Source organism: Balaenoptera physalus, assembly GCF_965194825.1.
Source record: "Balaenoptera physalus genome assembly, chromosome: 7".
Taxonomy (NCBI): Eukaryota; Metazoa; Chordata; class Mammalia; order Artiodactyla; family Balaenopteridae; genus Balaenoptera; species Balaenoptera physalus.
In genome coordinates, this window is record NC_138886.1 from 80,748,626 (window position 1) to 80,765,621 (window position 16,996).

Genomic DNA, 16,996 nt, shown 5'->3' on the forward strand with positions numbered 1-16,996 from the left:
TCTCCCCCCCGAGGAGGTGAAAGCAGAGGGATGAAGTGGAGTCGATTAGACCTTGGCTGGTCCTGGGTCAAGTGTCTACCTCTGGTTCAGTGGTAAAAACTTCATTCTAGGCCTGCCCCTTCAGGCAGGATTAAGGACAGAAGTCATTCCCGGTAAGGGGCGCTGTCGACTGGACACTTCTCTCCTAGCATGTCAGCCACCACGTTGACACTTTGCATGTGTGGTTAGCTCCTCCGTCTTGGAAGGTAGCCACTCACTGTCTCTCTATTCTCTGCCGTGGTTTGGTTTGAGAGAGGCTTTAAAAGTGAAACCTGCCCATTCACATATTTACCATGGGCTGAAAGTTGCTACATGTTAATCTTATTTCAGATAGAGCTGCAGTGTGAATGTGGACGAAGAAAAGAAATCATGATTTGCTCTGAAGCATCCAGTACTTATCAAAGGTTAGTGCTACTTAAATGTTAACAATTGATGGGTCTAGGTAAAGGGTATACAGGAGTTTATTGTAGGATCTTTGCAACTTTTAAGGAAGGTTTTTTAAATAAATTTTCTTGAGTCTAGTTTTTCTGGTTAAAAGAAAAAGTACTGCTTTATGTACCTTACCTTCCCTAACTTCAATTTGTAAAATAACCTTTTTGTTTCTCTCCTCCTCCTTCCTCTCTCTCTCTCCCTTTTGGTCTTGTGACACCATGAGATCAGAAGGGAAGATGTCCTGAAGTTGCGTGCATTGCTTCAGCGTCCCACCGCTTGGGGCACAGCCAGGACCAGGTCCTGCGCTCCGGCTGTGGTCTGGGGGGTTCTGACTGTTCTGTGAGTTGTCTTTGCAGCCTCCTGAAATCTTGGGACCTGTGTGGTCACACCGTACAGAAGTGGAGGTGTTTAGGGATGGATGGATGAATAGATGCAGAGATGCACCATGGAGATGGGACTCTAGGAGTATGCAGACATCAGATTGACTGTGTTTGAATACACACTGAGTGCCTGGCATTGGCCCGGATGCTCAAGGGGGTACTGAGGAATGGATTACCTCATTTCCTATGGAGCTGCTTAGCGTCTAATCGAGGAGATACCACATAAACGTGTGGATAGTTCATAATAGATGGGCTTCCAAGGCCACACAGATTGTCGAGTGGTAGATTTGCCTTGAAAGAAGTGTTCTGTGTGCCTGGTATGGGGAGGTTCTTGTGAAACTGCAGCGCCTTTCTTCCCTTTCTTTTTTATACTTCAGAATAGCTGCTATTTCCATGGCCTCCAAAATAACAGACATGCAGCTTGGAGATTCAGTGGAGATCAGCAAGTTAATTACTAAGAAGGAAATTCACCAAGCCAGGTAATTTTTTTAATGTGTAGCTGTGCCTTCTTTCTCCCATTAGACTTAATTTCCAAAGGGCAGGAACCATTCATTTGTGTCACTGTGCAACAGGAAAGCCTTACACACACAGTAGGTGTTCAACAGACATCTGATATTAAGAGACCACACCCACTCCAATGCAGTGAGTCCTACTCGGGATACAGCTAAGACCAGAGGAGGCTTTTCTGGGCCTCACTGCAGACAGTAGCCAGAGGAAGCAGAGACCTTGACGTGTCCATTCCAGCCCACAGGAGAACAGAGAACAGAGTGGTTTGCTGTGTCGAGAGAGGGAGGTGGGGCTGTCGCGGGGGCGCCAGGAACATTTTGGGGGCTGAGCAGCCAGGGGACACTCTGAAGCCCTTCTGAGGACTCCTAGTCTCCCGTAACTCAGAGGCCTGTGCACCTGTCCTTGAGAAGGACCTCATTCAGCCATTGTTTTGGCCAGTCTGTTCTGTCTCCAGGTTGACCATCTAAGAACTTATTGCTGAGTAGGAGCTGTGAAACTTGTACCCTGACTTAATTTTTTTTTCATTTGCTTCTCAAGGCTGGAGTGTGATGAGGAGTGTTCAGCCTTGGAAAGGAGAAAGTAAGTAGTTTCAACTGCTGTTTATCTAATTGTCCTTGAGCTCTGTGAAATTAGTGGGAGGGAGCAACCCTTCAAGCATTCATTCAGCACCTGCTCTGAGTCTTTTGCTGCTATTGGGGAGCAGGAGAAATTCAGTCATCAAGAATCGAAGTGTCTGAGGATAAACCAGTTAGGTGATTTCAGCATATTTCTGAAACATGAACTTGTGTGGTTTCAGGCAAGTGTAAACATCACATGCTCCAAAGCGTACTAATTCAGGGACTGGCGGACTTCCTGATTCCAATGGAGACAAGAGGCTTAAAATTCTTTTAATGAACTTTTATGTTGAAGTATAATATACTTCATATAGATCAGAACTATACTGATGTATAGTCATCACAAAGGGAATACAGTGGTGTAATCAGCACCAAGGTCAAGAGATAGAAAACTATGAGAACCCACTCTTACACTCCACCGAGATATAGCCTCTATCCTGACTTCTAACAGTTTAGGTTATTTTTGTCTGCTTTTGGACTTTATGTAAATGATGAAATCATATTGTTGTATTATTTTTGTCTGGTTTCTTTCATTACATTTGTGACGTTCATTCCTGTTGCTACATGTAGCAGCATTTTGTTAATTTTCATTTCTGCATGATATTTTATTATATTAATTTATCATCATTTATTCTATAGCTTATAGATATATGTGTTGTTATCAGTGTTGGGCTATGACAAATAATGCTCTTTTAAGAATATCCTTGTACTTGCCTGGCTGTATATATGTACTCATCTCTGTTGGATATAAGCTCAGGAGTAGAATTGCTGATTAATAGGGTATGCATATTTTCAACTTTAATTGATTCTGCTGACCAGTGTTCAAAATGGTTGTACCAGTTACGCTCCCACGAGCAGGGTCATATTTTCCGTTGCTCTCTGTTGCTCTCTGTTTGTGTCAGCCCTTGGAATTGTCAGTCTTTTTCATTTTAATCCATTTTTGTAGATGTATAACTGGATGTCATTGAGCTTCTAATTTATATTTGCCTGATGACTGGTGAGGTTGAGCACCTCCTCATATGTTTGTTGGCCATTTGGATATCCTCTTTTGTGAAGTACCTATTCAAGTCTTTGCTTATTTTTTGAATTGTATCATCTGTCTTTTTCATATTGATTACTAGGAATTCTGTATATATTTTGGATATGAGTCCTTTGTTTTATATATTGTTTTCCTCACACTCCGTGCCTTCACTTTTCACTCTCTAACTGGTGTCTTGATAAACGGAAGTTTCTAATTTTAATGTAGTCCGGTTTATCAGTCTTTTCCTTAGTGAATAGTACTTTTTATGTCGTTTAAGAAATATTTGCCTATCCTGAGGTCATGATGATATTCTGTGTTATTATCTAGGAGCCTTATTTTACCTTGCACGTTTAGATCTACAGTTGACCTGGACCAATTTTTTTTTTTTTTTTTCTAAGCACGGTATAAGGAGGGTTGATGATTCCATTTTTTTCCATACAAATATTCATTTGACCAACATCATTTATCAAGAAATCCTTTTCCCAGTGCTCTGCAGTGCCACCTTTGTCTTAAATCAAGTATTCATATTGTGTATGGGTTATTTCTGAACTCATTCTATTGCATTGCGCTAGTATCACATTATCTTAATTACTGTACCTTTATAACTGGTAGCATATCTCTTCAAACATGGTCTTTCTCCAAGATTGTCTTGGCTGTTCTTGGCCATTTGCATGTCCATTTAAATTTTAGAAATAGCTTATCAATATTTGCAAAAAAAAAAAACTACTGGGATTTTGATTGAGCTGGTATTTAATTTATAGATCAGTTTGGAGAGATTTGACATCTTTATAATATTGAGGCCTCTAATCCATGAGCAAAGTATATCCTTCTATTTAGTCATGTTTTCTCTCAATGATATTTTATAGTTTTCTTTATATAGATTTTGTACATCTTTCAGTAGATTTTGTTCCTTGCTATTTGATGTATTTTGATGCTCTTATAACTGGTATTTTTTCTTGTATCACTTTTAAAATTTAATTCTCTAATTGCTTGTTGCTGGCATATAGGAATACAGTGGATATTTGTTGACCTGTATTCACAACCTTGCTAAATTACTTATTTCTAATAGCTTATCTTTAGCTTCTTTTAGATTTTGCATGTACACAATCATGTCCTCTTCTAATTTCTTTCTAATTCTTAACTTTTATCTTTTTCTTGCCTTATTACACTGGCTAGGCCTCCAGTACAGTGTTTTTTTGTTTGTTTGTTTGTTAATTAATTTTATTTTTATTTTTTTTGGCTGCATTGGGTCTTCATTGCTGCGCGCAGGCTTTCTCTAGTTGCGGCGAGCGGGGGCTACCCTTCATTGCGGTACACGGGCTTCTCATTGTGGTGGCTTCTCTTGTGGAGCACAGGCTCTAGGCGTGTGGGCTTCAGTACTTGTGGCATGCGGGCTCAGTACTTGTGGCTCAGGGGCTCTAGAGCGCAGGCTCAGTAGTTGCGGCGCACGGGCTTAGTTGCTCCATGGCATGTGGGATCTTCCCGGACCAGGGCTCGAACCTGTGTTCCCTGCAATGGCAGGCGGATTCTTAACCACTGTGCCACCACGGCAGTCCTCCAGTACAGTGTTGAATGAAGGGTGGTGATAATAGGTATTTCTAACTTATCTCCAGTCTCATAGGGAAGGTTTTAAGTATTTCACCACTATGTATGATGTTTGCTGTAAGTTATTTGAGTATACTCCTTATCAGATTAAGGGGCATTTATTCAATGACTGGCAAACTTTCTGGTTCCAACAAAGATTAAAGGTATAGCTCTGTGAAAATGTTAACATTTGGAGAATTTAGCTGAAGAGTATGTAGGAGTTCATTGTAATATTCTTGTAACTTATCTTTCTTTGAAAATTTTTCAAGATAAAAAGTGAAGCAGAAACAGACAAATGCAGTCAAAGTGCAGTTTTGTTTTACCTAGAAGTTTGACTTTCAACAGTTGTTAACAATACCTCTTTAGGTGGCTAAATGTATAGAAGGTAAAATGATGATTAATAGCACTGCCCAAATTTCCCTTGGTTTGACCCTTATGGTAACTTTGTAATAACTGCTATTGAAAACTCTTGTCCCTTAAGAACTGTAACATTGTTCTCCACTCCAAAATGTGAACTAAGAGTCCTGAATATTCAGAAATGCTGTGATGAATACACAGAAGGTCTCAAAAACATGGAAATGCACCTTTGTGTAGTTGAGACAGTATTGCATGGTAGTTAGAGCCAGCCAGAGCTCTAGCTTAGATTGCCCAGATTTGAATCCTAGCTTCACAAATCAATTAGCAATGTGACCATGGGCAAATCACATTATCTCTCCAAGCCTTAATTTTCTTAAATATTTGGGGAAATGGTGACAATAATAGTACCTACCTCCCTGAGTTGTTATGAGGATTATACATTAAAATTAAAGAAGATAGGGGCTTCCCTGGTGGCACAGTGGTTGAGAATCTGCCTGCCAATGCAGGGGACACGGGTTCGAGCCCTGGTCTGGGAAGATCCCACATGCCGCGGAGCAACTGGGCCCGTGAGCCACAACTACTGAGCCTGAGCGTCTGGAGCCTCTGCTCCGCAACAAGAGAGGCCGCGATAGTGAGAGGCCCGCGCACCGCGATGAAGAGTGGCCCCCACTCGCCGCAACTGGAGAAAGCCCTCGCACAGAAACGAAGACCCAACACAGCCAAAAATAAAAATAATAAATAAATAATAAATTAAAAAATTAAAGAAGATATACATAAAACTCTTGGCACAAGCCTAAACCATAGTAGATGCTCGGCAAATGTCAGTTATTGATTAGAACTAGCTATTTCTGAAAACCTTTTGAATTTCTCCTCGATCTTTGAATGATCACATAATGACCCTTTATGTAAGGATTTTTTCTTAAATACTCACAGACCTAAGAAAAAAAGAAAGAAATGTGAATTTGAAAGGGAAAATGCCATCTAAACTTGCAAATAGGGACCTCCCTGGTAGTCCTGTGGTTAAGAATCCGCCTTCCAATCCAGGGAACATGGGTTCAATCCCTGGTCGGGGAACTAAGATTCGCACACGCCGTGGGGCAACTAAACCCGCATGCCGCAGCTAGAGAGAAGCCCACGCACTGCAACTACTGAGCCCGTGTGCTTTGGAGCCCACGCACCACAGCTACTGAGCCCGCGCGCTCTGGAGCCTGCGCACTGCAACTAGAGAGAATCCAACAACGAAGACCCAGCACAGCCAAAATAAAAAATAGATAAATGAAAAATAAAGTTGCAAATATATGCTCCATTGCAAAAATGAAAAACTGGCTGGCCATATTCATCCCACAGACTGATGTTTTATTGGTGTTTGTGTTTGAATTAGTGTCCAACTAATCAAAACATCGAAATATCTCCCCCCTAGGAATTCTCTTAAAAATTTGAAAATTAAACCTCTATTAAAAAATTAGAAAATCTAGCAACAGTAAACCAAATTCTTATGGGCATGAAGCATGTAAGAGAACCCTATCTCTGTGTAAAAGAAAATTGTACTAAGTGCTAAGCTGAATTTTATCTATCTTTAAAAACAAACAAACAAACAAAAAAATGACATACATACCTGGATGTTGGTGAGGTGACATGAAGCTCACATACTGCTGGTCAAAACAGAAGCAGCACTGTGGAGCCCTTAGACCATGATGATCAAGGGTCTGATGTCCATACCATTTTAACCTAGTTATCCCACACCTTGGAAACATTTTCCAGAAAAATAATCTCAAAAGCTTTTTGTTCAGAGATATTGTGTTACTTATAATACTGAGAAACTGGAGAACTGTTGAAGAAACCTAAATGGGATATAAAAAAATTTTTTTAATAAATTTTAAAAAACGAAAGAAGAAAAAGAACAAAACAAGAAAAAACAAATAAACAAAAGAAACCTAAATGGGGACTGTTTAAGTAAAATGTGGGATGTATATAATTAGAAGATTATGCAGCTATTAATACAGGGAGTGTGAAAATCAAATAGTAATATGAGAAATGCTAATCACATAATAATAAGGTGAAAAAAGATTCAAAGTTTTATATACACTGATTGCAACTACTTAAAATTACAGAGGAAAAATCTGAAAGGAAATACATTAAAAATAATGCAGAGCTTGTGTTGTAAATGCAATTCTTTATTTTCTAAAGTGATATTAATTTTAATATTATCTGTCTATGTATCTGATGTTTAGGTGAAACCTCAGAGGAAGTCATCCCCCACTGACCATCCCCAGTGCTTTCCCTCCCTCAGCCTTCTCTTCACCTAACAATCTAAGTCCCCAGTATCAGCCTACAGCTTGCTCAGAACCATCTAGATCTGTCTTATTTTTTTTGTTCTTTGAAGACAATTCAATATCTTGTCCCAAGTTGTTCTTATTCTCCTTAATAATTAGGTTTATTGAAATGAGATCATTAACGTATAAAGAATTTAGGACCTGGTGGGCACTCTGTTACTATGAGATAGTTTTCCTCCCCCTCCTTTCCTTTCATTTACTTACTTCTCTCTCACTTTCAGGCGATTAGCAGAGGCATTTCATATCAGTGATGATTCTGATCCTTTCAACGTACGTTCTTCAGGGTCAAAATTCAGTGACAGTTTGAAAGAAGATGCTAGGTATGTAAGTTGTTACCTACTTTCTTAATTGTGACTTACCAGAGTGTTTGATCTTTTAAGATGTAGTAACTAATATGCAGTCCTCTGTGATTGAGCCAGTTTATATATCTATAAGGGATTATACGATGTTTAATAAAAATCCTTCTCTTGGTGTCTCAAAACTGTCCCATTGAAGAATTGAACTTGGGGAGAAAGAGTGTGTGTGTGTGTGTGTTTGGGCCCTGTGGTAGGAGTCGGGACCCCCCCCCAAGGGCTGGACTAGCCTGAATTGAAGGATCTCTGGCTGCATTCCACCTCTGTCTGCCCAGGTCTTAATCACATGGGTGGTCCTCACTTGGGTGGTAAAAAGTCTTATTTTCCTCCAGTCTCCTGGCCCTCTGGTGGCTAGTTCTCCTTCCATCTTCCCTTTTCTCATATTTGTTTTCTTACTTTCTCTTCCTTTGTTCCATCACAGTCAACCTTCTGTTATCTGACAGTTCCTGACCTCTGCAGGTTTTCTGCCCACATTGTCCACTGCCTGCACTTTACAGGCAGAGGGTGGGTAGAAGGGATTCTCAGAAGATCAGAAACAAATGAAATTAACTGTGGTTATTTCTCATTTCAGGAAGGACTTAAAGTTTGTCAGCGACATTGAGAAGGAAATGGAAGCCCTTGTGGAGGCCGTGAATAAGGTTGAAGTCAAAACATCCAGTTGTACATGTCTCTAAGGCCAGCTTGATAAAAAAGTCAAGTCCCGGAAACACTGTCGGTATAAAGTAGTTACAGGAAAAAGTCACAGCTGCCTTGAGGATCCTTATCTCTCCCAAAAGTCCATACATTATAACATCCATGGAAACCCTGTCCTGGTTCAGAAAAGATACTGCAATAATATTAAATGTAAATAAAAATCCTAGCTCCGTGCCTAAGAATGGGTGAAGAAACTCTGGATGATGGGGATTCAGTAGGGATACTTAGGAAGACATGCTCGGTCCTCAGATCTCTGAAGGGCTGTTGTATAATGGGACACACTGGTTCTTAGTACCCCAGAGGCAGGAGAGAAACCGTTGGGCGAGGATAAAAAGTTGAATGGGTAGTGGCACAGACCCCTTCAAGAGAGTGAAGCTGTCCTGGAGGCAGCCAGCCCCTCGGTGGCTCCCTCTTCATTCAGGGGCCTGTGGGTGAGGGTGAGGTGGCTACTTTAGCTCCGCATCTTGGGAAGATGCGTTTCCTTCCCGCCATCTCCTCATCCCCTTCCCTTCTGTTCCCACTTCCCAGCAGGATACTAACACAAAGGAGAAAATGGAATCATTGTTCCCCTCCTAATTAGGAAGCCTGAGCAAATGTATTTCTGTGCTTGCGTGTCTGTATCTGTACACTCATGATTTTTAGCGTAAATGTACTTTTTATAGGAAGTGAGATTTTCTTGTTTATAAGTCTTCAATTTATTTAGTCATTTCTTGGGAACATCACTCACTCCCCAGTTACGGGCCCCACAGGAGGAACCATTGCACTGTCCGTGTAAGTCTCAGTTTACTTGCCCTCTGTTCCTCTAACCCCGGCCAACTGCTACCATGTGGCTCACAGAGGAGATGAAGGAAATGCATCAGCCCTCATCCTCCCACACCCTCGGCTTGCTTAGCAGTCAGTGAAATGCTGTGTGCTGTGGGCCTTCAAAACTCAGCTGTCTCTGTATTGACCCAGACTGTTCTGGGATGGTGGGAAGGACCTCTGTGGACATATCCTGTTTTCAAGATGATTTTTATCAATCAGTCATCTTTTCCCTCAATACAGGGAAAGAATAGTAAGAAGAGCCACTGCTTCCCTCCCATGAACAGAGACCACCGCCGGATCATCCACGACCTGGCCCAAGTGTACGGCCTGGAGAGCGTGAGCTATGACAGTGAACCGAAGCGCAACGTCGTGGTCACTGCGGTCAGGTGGGTGAATCTTGCCATTACAGAAGGAACTGCTCGGTGGAGCAAGCTGGACCTGGGAAACAGGGCTGGTCAATATTTGCTTTCCTTACTTCCTTCCTTGGAAGATGAAGTGGAAGGTCTGCCTCTGGGCCAGCCATTCTGACTGATCTAAAGGTCCAAACCAGAAAGTAAAGCCCATGCCTCAGTCCTCAGGCCAGACACACCTAAAGGATACAATCCACGTCAGACCCTGAGGGCCTGGAGTGGGTACCTGCCCATCACATCTGTCCCTTTTTCCCTTGTATCCTCCTGGCGTGATGGAAACAGAAAGAATGCTGACCTGTGACTCAAGGCATCCTCTGTAAACAGTGTTTGCCATTAGAGGAAACCAAGGCAGTAGTGTGGGCCAGGAGGGGACAGTAGGACCTAAGATCACTGTCAGAACCAGGGGGAGTCGGAAGAACCTCCCAACAAAGAAAACTCAAGTGTGAGACGAGAGGAAGCAGGTAGCAGGCCCAGCAGAGGTGGGTGAAAGGGACAAGGGTTAAACAAAGTTGACCATGCCTGAGAGGAGACGGGTCATATCAGAGAGTGCTACGCAGCGTCACAGTGAAAATCTCGGACTGCATTTCCAGCTGTCTGCCTCTCTCCGCAGACAGTTCTAACTTTTCAATACATTGTGTTCTTACTTTTATCAGAGGGAAGTCTATTTGTCCTCCTACCACGCTGACAGGTGTACTTGAAAAGGAGATACAGTCACGGCCTCCACCACCGATTCCTCATCACAGACATCAGACAGACAAGTAAGGATTCTTCAGCTGCTTTCCAAAGAGCCCTGTCTGTGCAGAGAAGCCAGCAGGGGCTGAACTGCCCTGGGCTGCACCAGCCATTGGCGGCCTCCTTGGGCCTGGCTTTGGGGTGCTGTGTTCAGATATATAAGGTTTGACTGAGATGTCGGACACATACGTTCATTCCAGAGGGGTCCCAAGTTTGATGTCTGTAACGCCCACTTCCCCTCCAGGGGGCACAGTCACTGGCCGTAATTTCCGCGGTGTAGGTGGTGACACTGGGAAATGGATTCAGTCTGTCACACCAGATGATTTAGGAACCTCATGTGGTCCACAGCAGTTACTCTGGGGATGGAAGTGGGATTCTAGGGGGCGGTTGACAGTGAAGGGGGGAACTTTCATGTTTTGCTCTGTCTGCTTATATATGGTTTGAAGCATTTTTACAACAAAAACATATGTTCGTGATTTAAAGAGAAAAGAAAACCACATTGGCAAGCAGCAAATCTGGCAGGTGTTTTCTCAGACAGGAGCAGAGAGGGGTCTTCATCCTTCCTTCCTTTCCTCTCCCTTCCCAGGAGGGGGCCGGCTGCCCTGCTGTGACAAGGCCACACTGCTGGAAGTTGCTGGGAAACACAGTGGGGTCTCTCCTAGCAGTACCTCCTACACAGAACCTCTGGGTAGGGAAGTTTGCAAGATCACCATGAGCGTCCTAGCCATCTGTGTTCCCCTGGAACTGGACGGGACAACTAGGTGTTGCCCACTGGGCACAGCCTCAGCCAGGAGCACCTGGGGCCGTGTAGCTCCCCAGCACCAGCCCCACTCTAGCCCTGGAAGCAGGCGGCCTGGACTCCCAGGAGCACAGGCTGCGTTTCCTCACGTTACTCCACAGCTGTGTCCAGTACCACCTGGGGGACGTAAAGTTACTGGCCTGCTTATCACATGCTATCTTTTTTTTTCCTTTGCTTGCTGTATTTTTTTTTACAAGACTTAATTGTGGAAAATTTTTAGAGTAGAGAGAATGGTATTAATATAATATATTAATATAAACCCCTGTGTGCCCATCACCAAATTTCAACAGTTACCAGCTCATGTGGACCCCACTGTCTTATCAAAGCTTCACACATGGTAAATCAGCTGATCCTGAACTTTCCAAGACCTGAATCTGTTTCCCCCAAGCAAGAAAAGATTGATCATTCTGTGTTTGCTTTTCAGGAATCCTGGGAGCAGTAATTTACAGAAAATAGCCAAGGAGCCAGTAATTGACTACTTTGATGTCCAGGACTGAGGCGATCAAGATGCACTTAGAAAAAAGAATGATTAGGTGGGGTGGAGACTCTTTTGCCAGCAGATAAATCATGCTTGTTCCCAACTGCCTGGTGGACTCAGAGCTCACATACTGTCTTGAACTGATACATCCAAAGCATGAGTGTGTCAGAAATCCCCTTGTCCTCTCTTCTGTCTGTATAAAGTGTTTCAGTATGTCTCTAACTAGACGGTCACTAGTGATTCAGTCGTATTTGCAGAGGCTCCTCACACCACCACCGTGATCGCTCTGATGGTTGGGGGAACATTGGGCTTCATTCAGTCAAACCAGAATTTTAGCCTGAAAATGTCCCTTAGTCATGGTCTCAGTTGTCCCAGTTATCCATCCTCCTCCTGAAAATGCCTGCAGCATCAGGTGCACCTCGTTTTTTTAATCCAAAGTGATCACTATCTTTGGAAAGACATAGGCTAACTTCTCAATCCAAAATACCAAACATTGAATTGGTACACCACAGCTGGAATCACACATGTGGTTAAACCCAGCTGTGTTAGCTGAGTCTTTTGTCCAAAATTCTCGTAGGTCTACCGAGCTGAACTTGTTTTAGTGGTCCTCAGTACCATCAGTTCCAGACCTAGGAGAGGGGTCGGGAGACTTTACAGAATTCCGTCTTCTGGAGTCCGGGGGAAGGCCTCTCATAGCACATCGCTGAGCCTGTGTGGTGACAGACAGGTTAGCCTATCCATTGTGGTGGTGCAGGACATAGAGCGAGCTCCTCCTTCCAGCGGGTTCACACTGCAGCCTCTGCGTACTGACCAGTGCAGCCCGAACTCCTCCTCTCTGGTTGAGAAAGAGTCTCTGGGACACTTAACTTTCCTCTGTTGCTTTCTCCCAGGCCTGCAGCAGCCGTATTGGCTTTCCCTGTCTCTGAGCTCTGGACCTCTGTTTGAATATTCAAAAAACCATGTGGACAGTCCAGGGCTTATGCCAGCAGCCCACTGGAGGCATTCTTCAGGCTCCTTTTAAGGCAGGTACATCAGTAGTTACATTCGTTTGGCTCTCTTTGCCTTGGCACCTCTCCAGCATGGAGGCCAGACTTCCAACAACTTCCTTCTGCTCCAGAACAAGCCACAAGCCCCAGAGCAACAGAAGGAGAATTGAGAAGTGACATCACAAACCTGGCACTTAATTTTACTAGGAAGAGCAGGGCTGCCCTTTGGTCCTGACCCAGATGATCTGCCTTGAAGGACATGATGTACAGCAATGGGAACAGGTGACTGGAGGGAAGAGACGGAGAGCTACAAAACCACCTCTAACTGAGCCCGTTTAGCAGAGGGTCAGTGGCACCACACCCAACAGGAAGCTCATGAGCATCTGTTACTTCTTTCAAGCAGTGAGTTCAGTGGGTGAACTGTACATTGAGAGCATCTCAAAATCAGCAGGAAGCAGGAGACCTGATCTCACATTTCAGCTCTGCCACGTAACAGCTTGCGGCTGCTTGGTGGAGTGGCGATATCACCTAACTCACCAGGGTTGTGAGGATTAAATGAGATAACGTACATGGAGGTGCCTGGTCTGTTATAGGTGCTGAAAGTTTATAGTAGCTGGAAAATATATAGGCATCTTCTTTCTCCATAATACCAGCCAAGTGAAAAATTAGAATGCTAAGCAGGGCACTTCTGGTGAATGCTTGCGTCCCTACCCGTGCCAGCATGTGCTAGGGCTGTGGGAAACAGACATGGCCTGTTCTTTTACAGTTAGTAATCCAGTGGGGGACACATACCTGAACAAATAAAATGAAATGGTTTGGACTGGCACAAATAGGTCATTAGTCTGTTTATTAAAAGCTGAAGGGCTGTACCAGGAGTTTTTTGTGGCATGCTAGGAACGGCTTAGCCCTCATGCTTAGGGGAAGGACCCCTGGACGGGGAACAAAAGCAGAAGGAAGCATTTGAGCTGAGTCTTGAGATGGCAGACTGCCATTTGGAGGAGAGAGGCATGCTGAGTAAAGGTAAAAGGCATGAAGCCCGGGGCTGTGGTTTGTGGGAGGTTTGAGGAAGGATTAGTTGTCCAGAGTGGGCAGACAACTGGAGAGACGGTTGTTAAGCTGGAGAGGTGGACGGGGGTCAGTTTGTAGAGAGCCACAGGGAGCCACTGAAGGATCCTAAGCAGAGAGCAGCATGGCTGGATTGATGACCTAGGACAGGAGTTGGCAAAGGTTTTCTGTAAAGGGCCAGATACTTTAGACTGTGTTGCGGCCACCCAACCCTGCCACCGTCGTGTGCACACAGCCCCAGACAGTACCTGAGGGGATGAGCATGACTGTTGTGATAACCCTTTATAGACACCAAATCAGAATTTCAGTGAACTCTTACATGTCCCAAAATAATTTTATTTTTTTCCAACCTTTTAGAAATTAAAAAAAAAAAACATTCTTAGCTTGTGGGTTGTTCAAAAACAGGCTAGATTTGGCCGTGACCTTAGTTTGCCCACCCTGTTCCTAGAGCTGTTACTCAGGCAGAGTGTGTAAAAGGGATTGGAGGGCTAACTTTGAGGCAAGAGACCCAGCCAAGAGCTGCCAGAATGATCCAAGTGAGAGGAAGAGGGTGGCGGGAGTTGGTGCTGCAAAGAGGGAAGAGGTTCAGGAGATCCAGGAGGTAGGATAGGCTGCCAGGGTTCAGCAGGGAGCTAGCCCCCCTTGGATCACCAAAGGGACCTCAGACCCCTCAGCAAAGGGAAGCTGTTTCTCATGTGTTTGGTGGATTCTTCACTAAGCAGTGGCCTTAGACAAAATTTTACACATCAACGTAAATTACATTTAGTGTGGGCTAAAGGAAAAGACACCTCCACCCCTTCCGTGGAGGGAGCCAGTGGGCATCAGGACCCCACTTTTGCTCCCTAAGAATCTGGTGGTATCTTCCTACCCCTCCAGCCCCACAGTCTCCTCCAACAGGAGTTTCTTCATGGGGCCAGAGCTTTCCAGAGGCCAAGTTCTTAACTCTGGAATTCCCTCTGGCTTGTCTAGCGGGGCTGGCTTCTCTCAACAGTGGTACAGTCTGGCGTGTGGCGGGAGGTTGTGTGCAGGAAGGAGATGAAAGCAGCCCTCCTCATTTCAGGGTCTGTGTGAAGTGGCTCTGCATCCTGTCCTGGACAGGGCCTGGCCAGGCCGGGGAAGAGGCCAGGGGAGGGGAAGAAGGAATGTCAGTCTTGTGGGGGAGGTGCAGAGTCTCATACGGTGGGTCCTGAGGTTTAGGTCTGGGGGAGTCCTTGCCATGTGGTGCCGGCCTTGCTTCCTGCCTGAGAGCCTGGAGATCTTGTTCTCTAAGGAAAACCTGCCGGTGTGCCTCCTCTTCCAGAACTGGGGAGGGATGGCCAGGCCAGGCCAGGCCAGAGCTCCTTCCCCTTCACAGACCTGCCTTCTTCATCAGTCACCTCACTCACACACCTGCCACAGCCATCGGGAAAGTTCTACCTCCCAAACTCCCCACGTGGCCTCAGCACAGGTGTCCCATACCGTCTCCAGTGGCCTTTGAGAGCTCACAGATCCCCAGGGCATCCTCTAAGCCAGACCAACCCCAGTCTAGAAAGGCCTAGCCAGAAGGGACAGGGCTGTAAGGGCTGTGTGTCAGGCCAGAACTAGAATCCAGGCCTTGGGTTTCCCAACCTAGGCCAGGAGGGGCTGCGTCCTCAGGAAAGGGGGAGCTGTCTTCCCCACACAGTTCCCTTGGAGTCCTTCCCAGTGCCTTAGGCTGCCCTCAGCCCCAGGTTTCATGCACACAGCCTCTTGGGAGACCCTGCTGCAGAGAACCCGGCTGAACTGCCGGGACCCCCGATTGGTTGCCTCAACTTGCCCTGTGCCTGAGCAGTTTGCTTCCAGTGTCCGGGCATTGATTTTCCTACCTGTCAGCTGGGTGATAGTTCCTGCCTCCTGCTGCGAGCCTTTGGGAGGATAGTGGGTAGGGAGGGTCTCCCAGTGTCATGTGGCATCTCAGCATGGTCAAGCCTCTGGAGCCTGTCCCAGGACTGTCTCTCAGGGCGTAGGGAGGGAAGGAACAGAGCAGTCGTGAAGCTGCTCTGGCAAGGGCTGGGGCATTCAGTCACCTCCCCCCTTACCCCCCACCCGCCCCCCACCTACCCCAAGCCTGCCACATGGGTGAGGGAGTGAGGGGTCTTCACCTACCCACACTTTCCCAAGAATTTCTAATAGAAGAATAGCTTCTAATAGCTTTTGAGCACTTTTGATACACCAAGTACTGTGCTCATCTCTTTTACTCCTCAAAGCCCCATAAAGTATGTACCCTTATTTTCCCGATGAGGAAACCGAAGGTTGGAGAAGTTAGATCACTTGCCCAAGACCACTCAGTGAGTTGGGGATCTGAAATTCCTACCAGGTCTGACCCCAAGACCTGTGTCCTCCCCACTCCCTGGGCAGAGCAGTGGCAGCTCACACAGCTCATCCTGGAGTCACTAAGACTGCGCGGCCCAGCAGGTCAGGACAAGTGGGAGGGAAGCCTATACCATGTCCCAGTGTAGAGAAGACCCCCAGAAGATGAGACTGCCCCCTCGTGGGGGCAGTGTGTATCCCCAAACCAGGAGCCTGGGCATGGGGCGAGGGAAGTACTTAACACTTTGCCTCAGGAAAACACTCTTTAAAACTTTTTAGATGAGTTTATAACCAATATCTTTTAAGTTTATCACCTTTTCATCCTTTTTTTAATACTGTTTTTTCTATGCTTATTGATAGACACAGTATAGGCACAGGAGGAAAAACATCCCAGGCAGAGGGAGCAGCCGTGGTGAAGGCTCAGTGGTAGAAACATGCCATGCACCTTCAAGGAACAGCAAAGCCACCAGGCCAAAAGGGGGTGAATAAAGGAGAGAGCAGCAGGGGCCTTGAGGTCATTGGAGGGCTTCGGGCAGAGGAGTGAATGCTAAGATCTGGCTCATTTTTGGAAAGGATCATCCCAGCTGCTGTATTGAGACTAGACTGTAGGGCTGAGTCAGAGCAAGCGGAGAGGCTGGGAGAGCAGTCAGAACCACTGCTGTAATGCTGAGAGGTGGTTGGATTCTAGGTGCGATTTGCAGATAACACCTATAGGATTTGCTGACGGCTGGGATGTGGTGTGTGAGAGGAGCAGAAACGACTTCAAAGTTTTGGGCCTGAGCAACGGGAAGATTGAATTTGCCATTTACTGGGATGGGAAAGAGTGTGGGAGGAGCAGGCTTGCAGGACGAAAATCTGTCCAGTAGGCGGTTGTCTGTGGGAGTCTGAAGCCTGGAGACAGGATTGAGCTGGAGATCTCATTTGGGGAGCTGTTGGCATATAATGGTATTTAAAGGCTGGTGAAATCATTTTGGGAGGGAGGGTGAAAGAGAAGAGGTCCAAGGATTTTGCCCTGGGCACTCTGTCATCCAGAGGGCAGGGAGCTGAGGACAGGGCAGGAATCAGAAATTGCCAGAGCCAG

General features: G+C 45.4%; 1 protein-coding gene across 9 annotated transcripts in view; it reads left to right on the forward strand.

Moving 5' to 3' along the window:
- Positions 1-13,090, forward strand: part of NFX1 (nuclear transcription factor, X-box binding 1) — a 79,595-nt gene extending 66,505 nt beyond the window's left edge. For 2 of the 9 annotated variants that reach the window (XM_082467548.1, XM_082467550.1), the window contains exons 17-25: positions 370-443; positions 1,229-1,330; positions 1,896-1,937; positions 7,489-7,587; positions 8,192-8,258; positions 9,358-9,503; positions 10,181-10,285; positions 11,483-11,591; positions 12,427-13,090. In XM_082467548.1, the coding sequence (XP_082323674.1) occupies positions 370-443; positions 1,229-1,330; positions 1,896-1,937; positions 7,489-7,587; positions 8,192-8,258; positions 9,358-9,503; positions 10,181-10,285; positions 11,483-11,555 (708 nt within the window). In that variant the 3' untranslated portion in view covers positions 11,556-11,591; positions 12,427-13,090. Of the gene's footprint in view, positions 1-369; positions 444-699; positions 1,331-1,895; positions 1,938-7,488; positions 7,588-8,191; positions 9,085-9,357; positions 9,504-10,180; positions 10,286-11,482; positions 11,759-12,426 lie in introns of those variants that run through there. The other 7 variants (XM_082467549.1, XM_082467553.1, XR_014265343.1 and 4 more) reach the window with 6 other exon arrangements.
- The last annotated feature ends 3,906 nt before the right edge of the window (positions 13,091-16,996 follow it).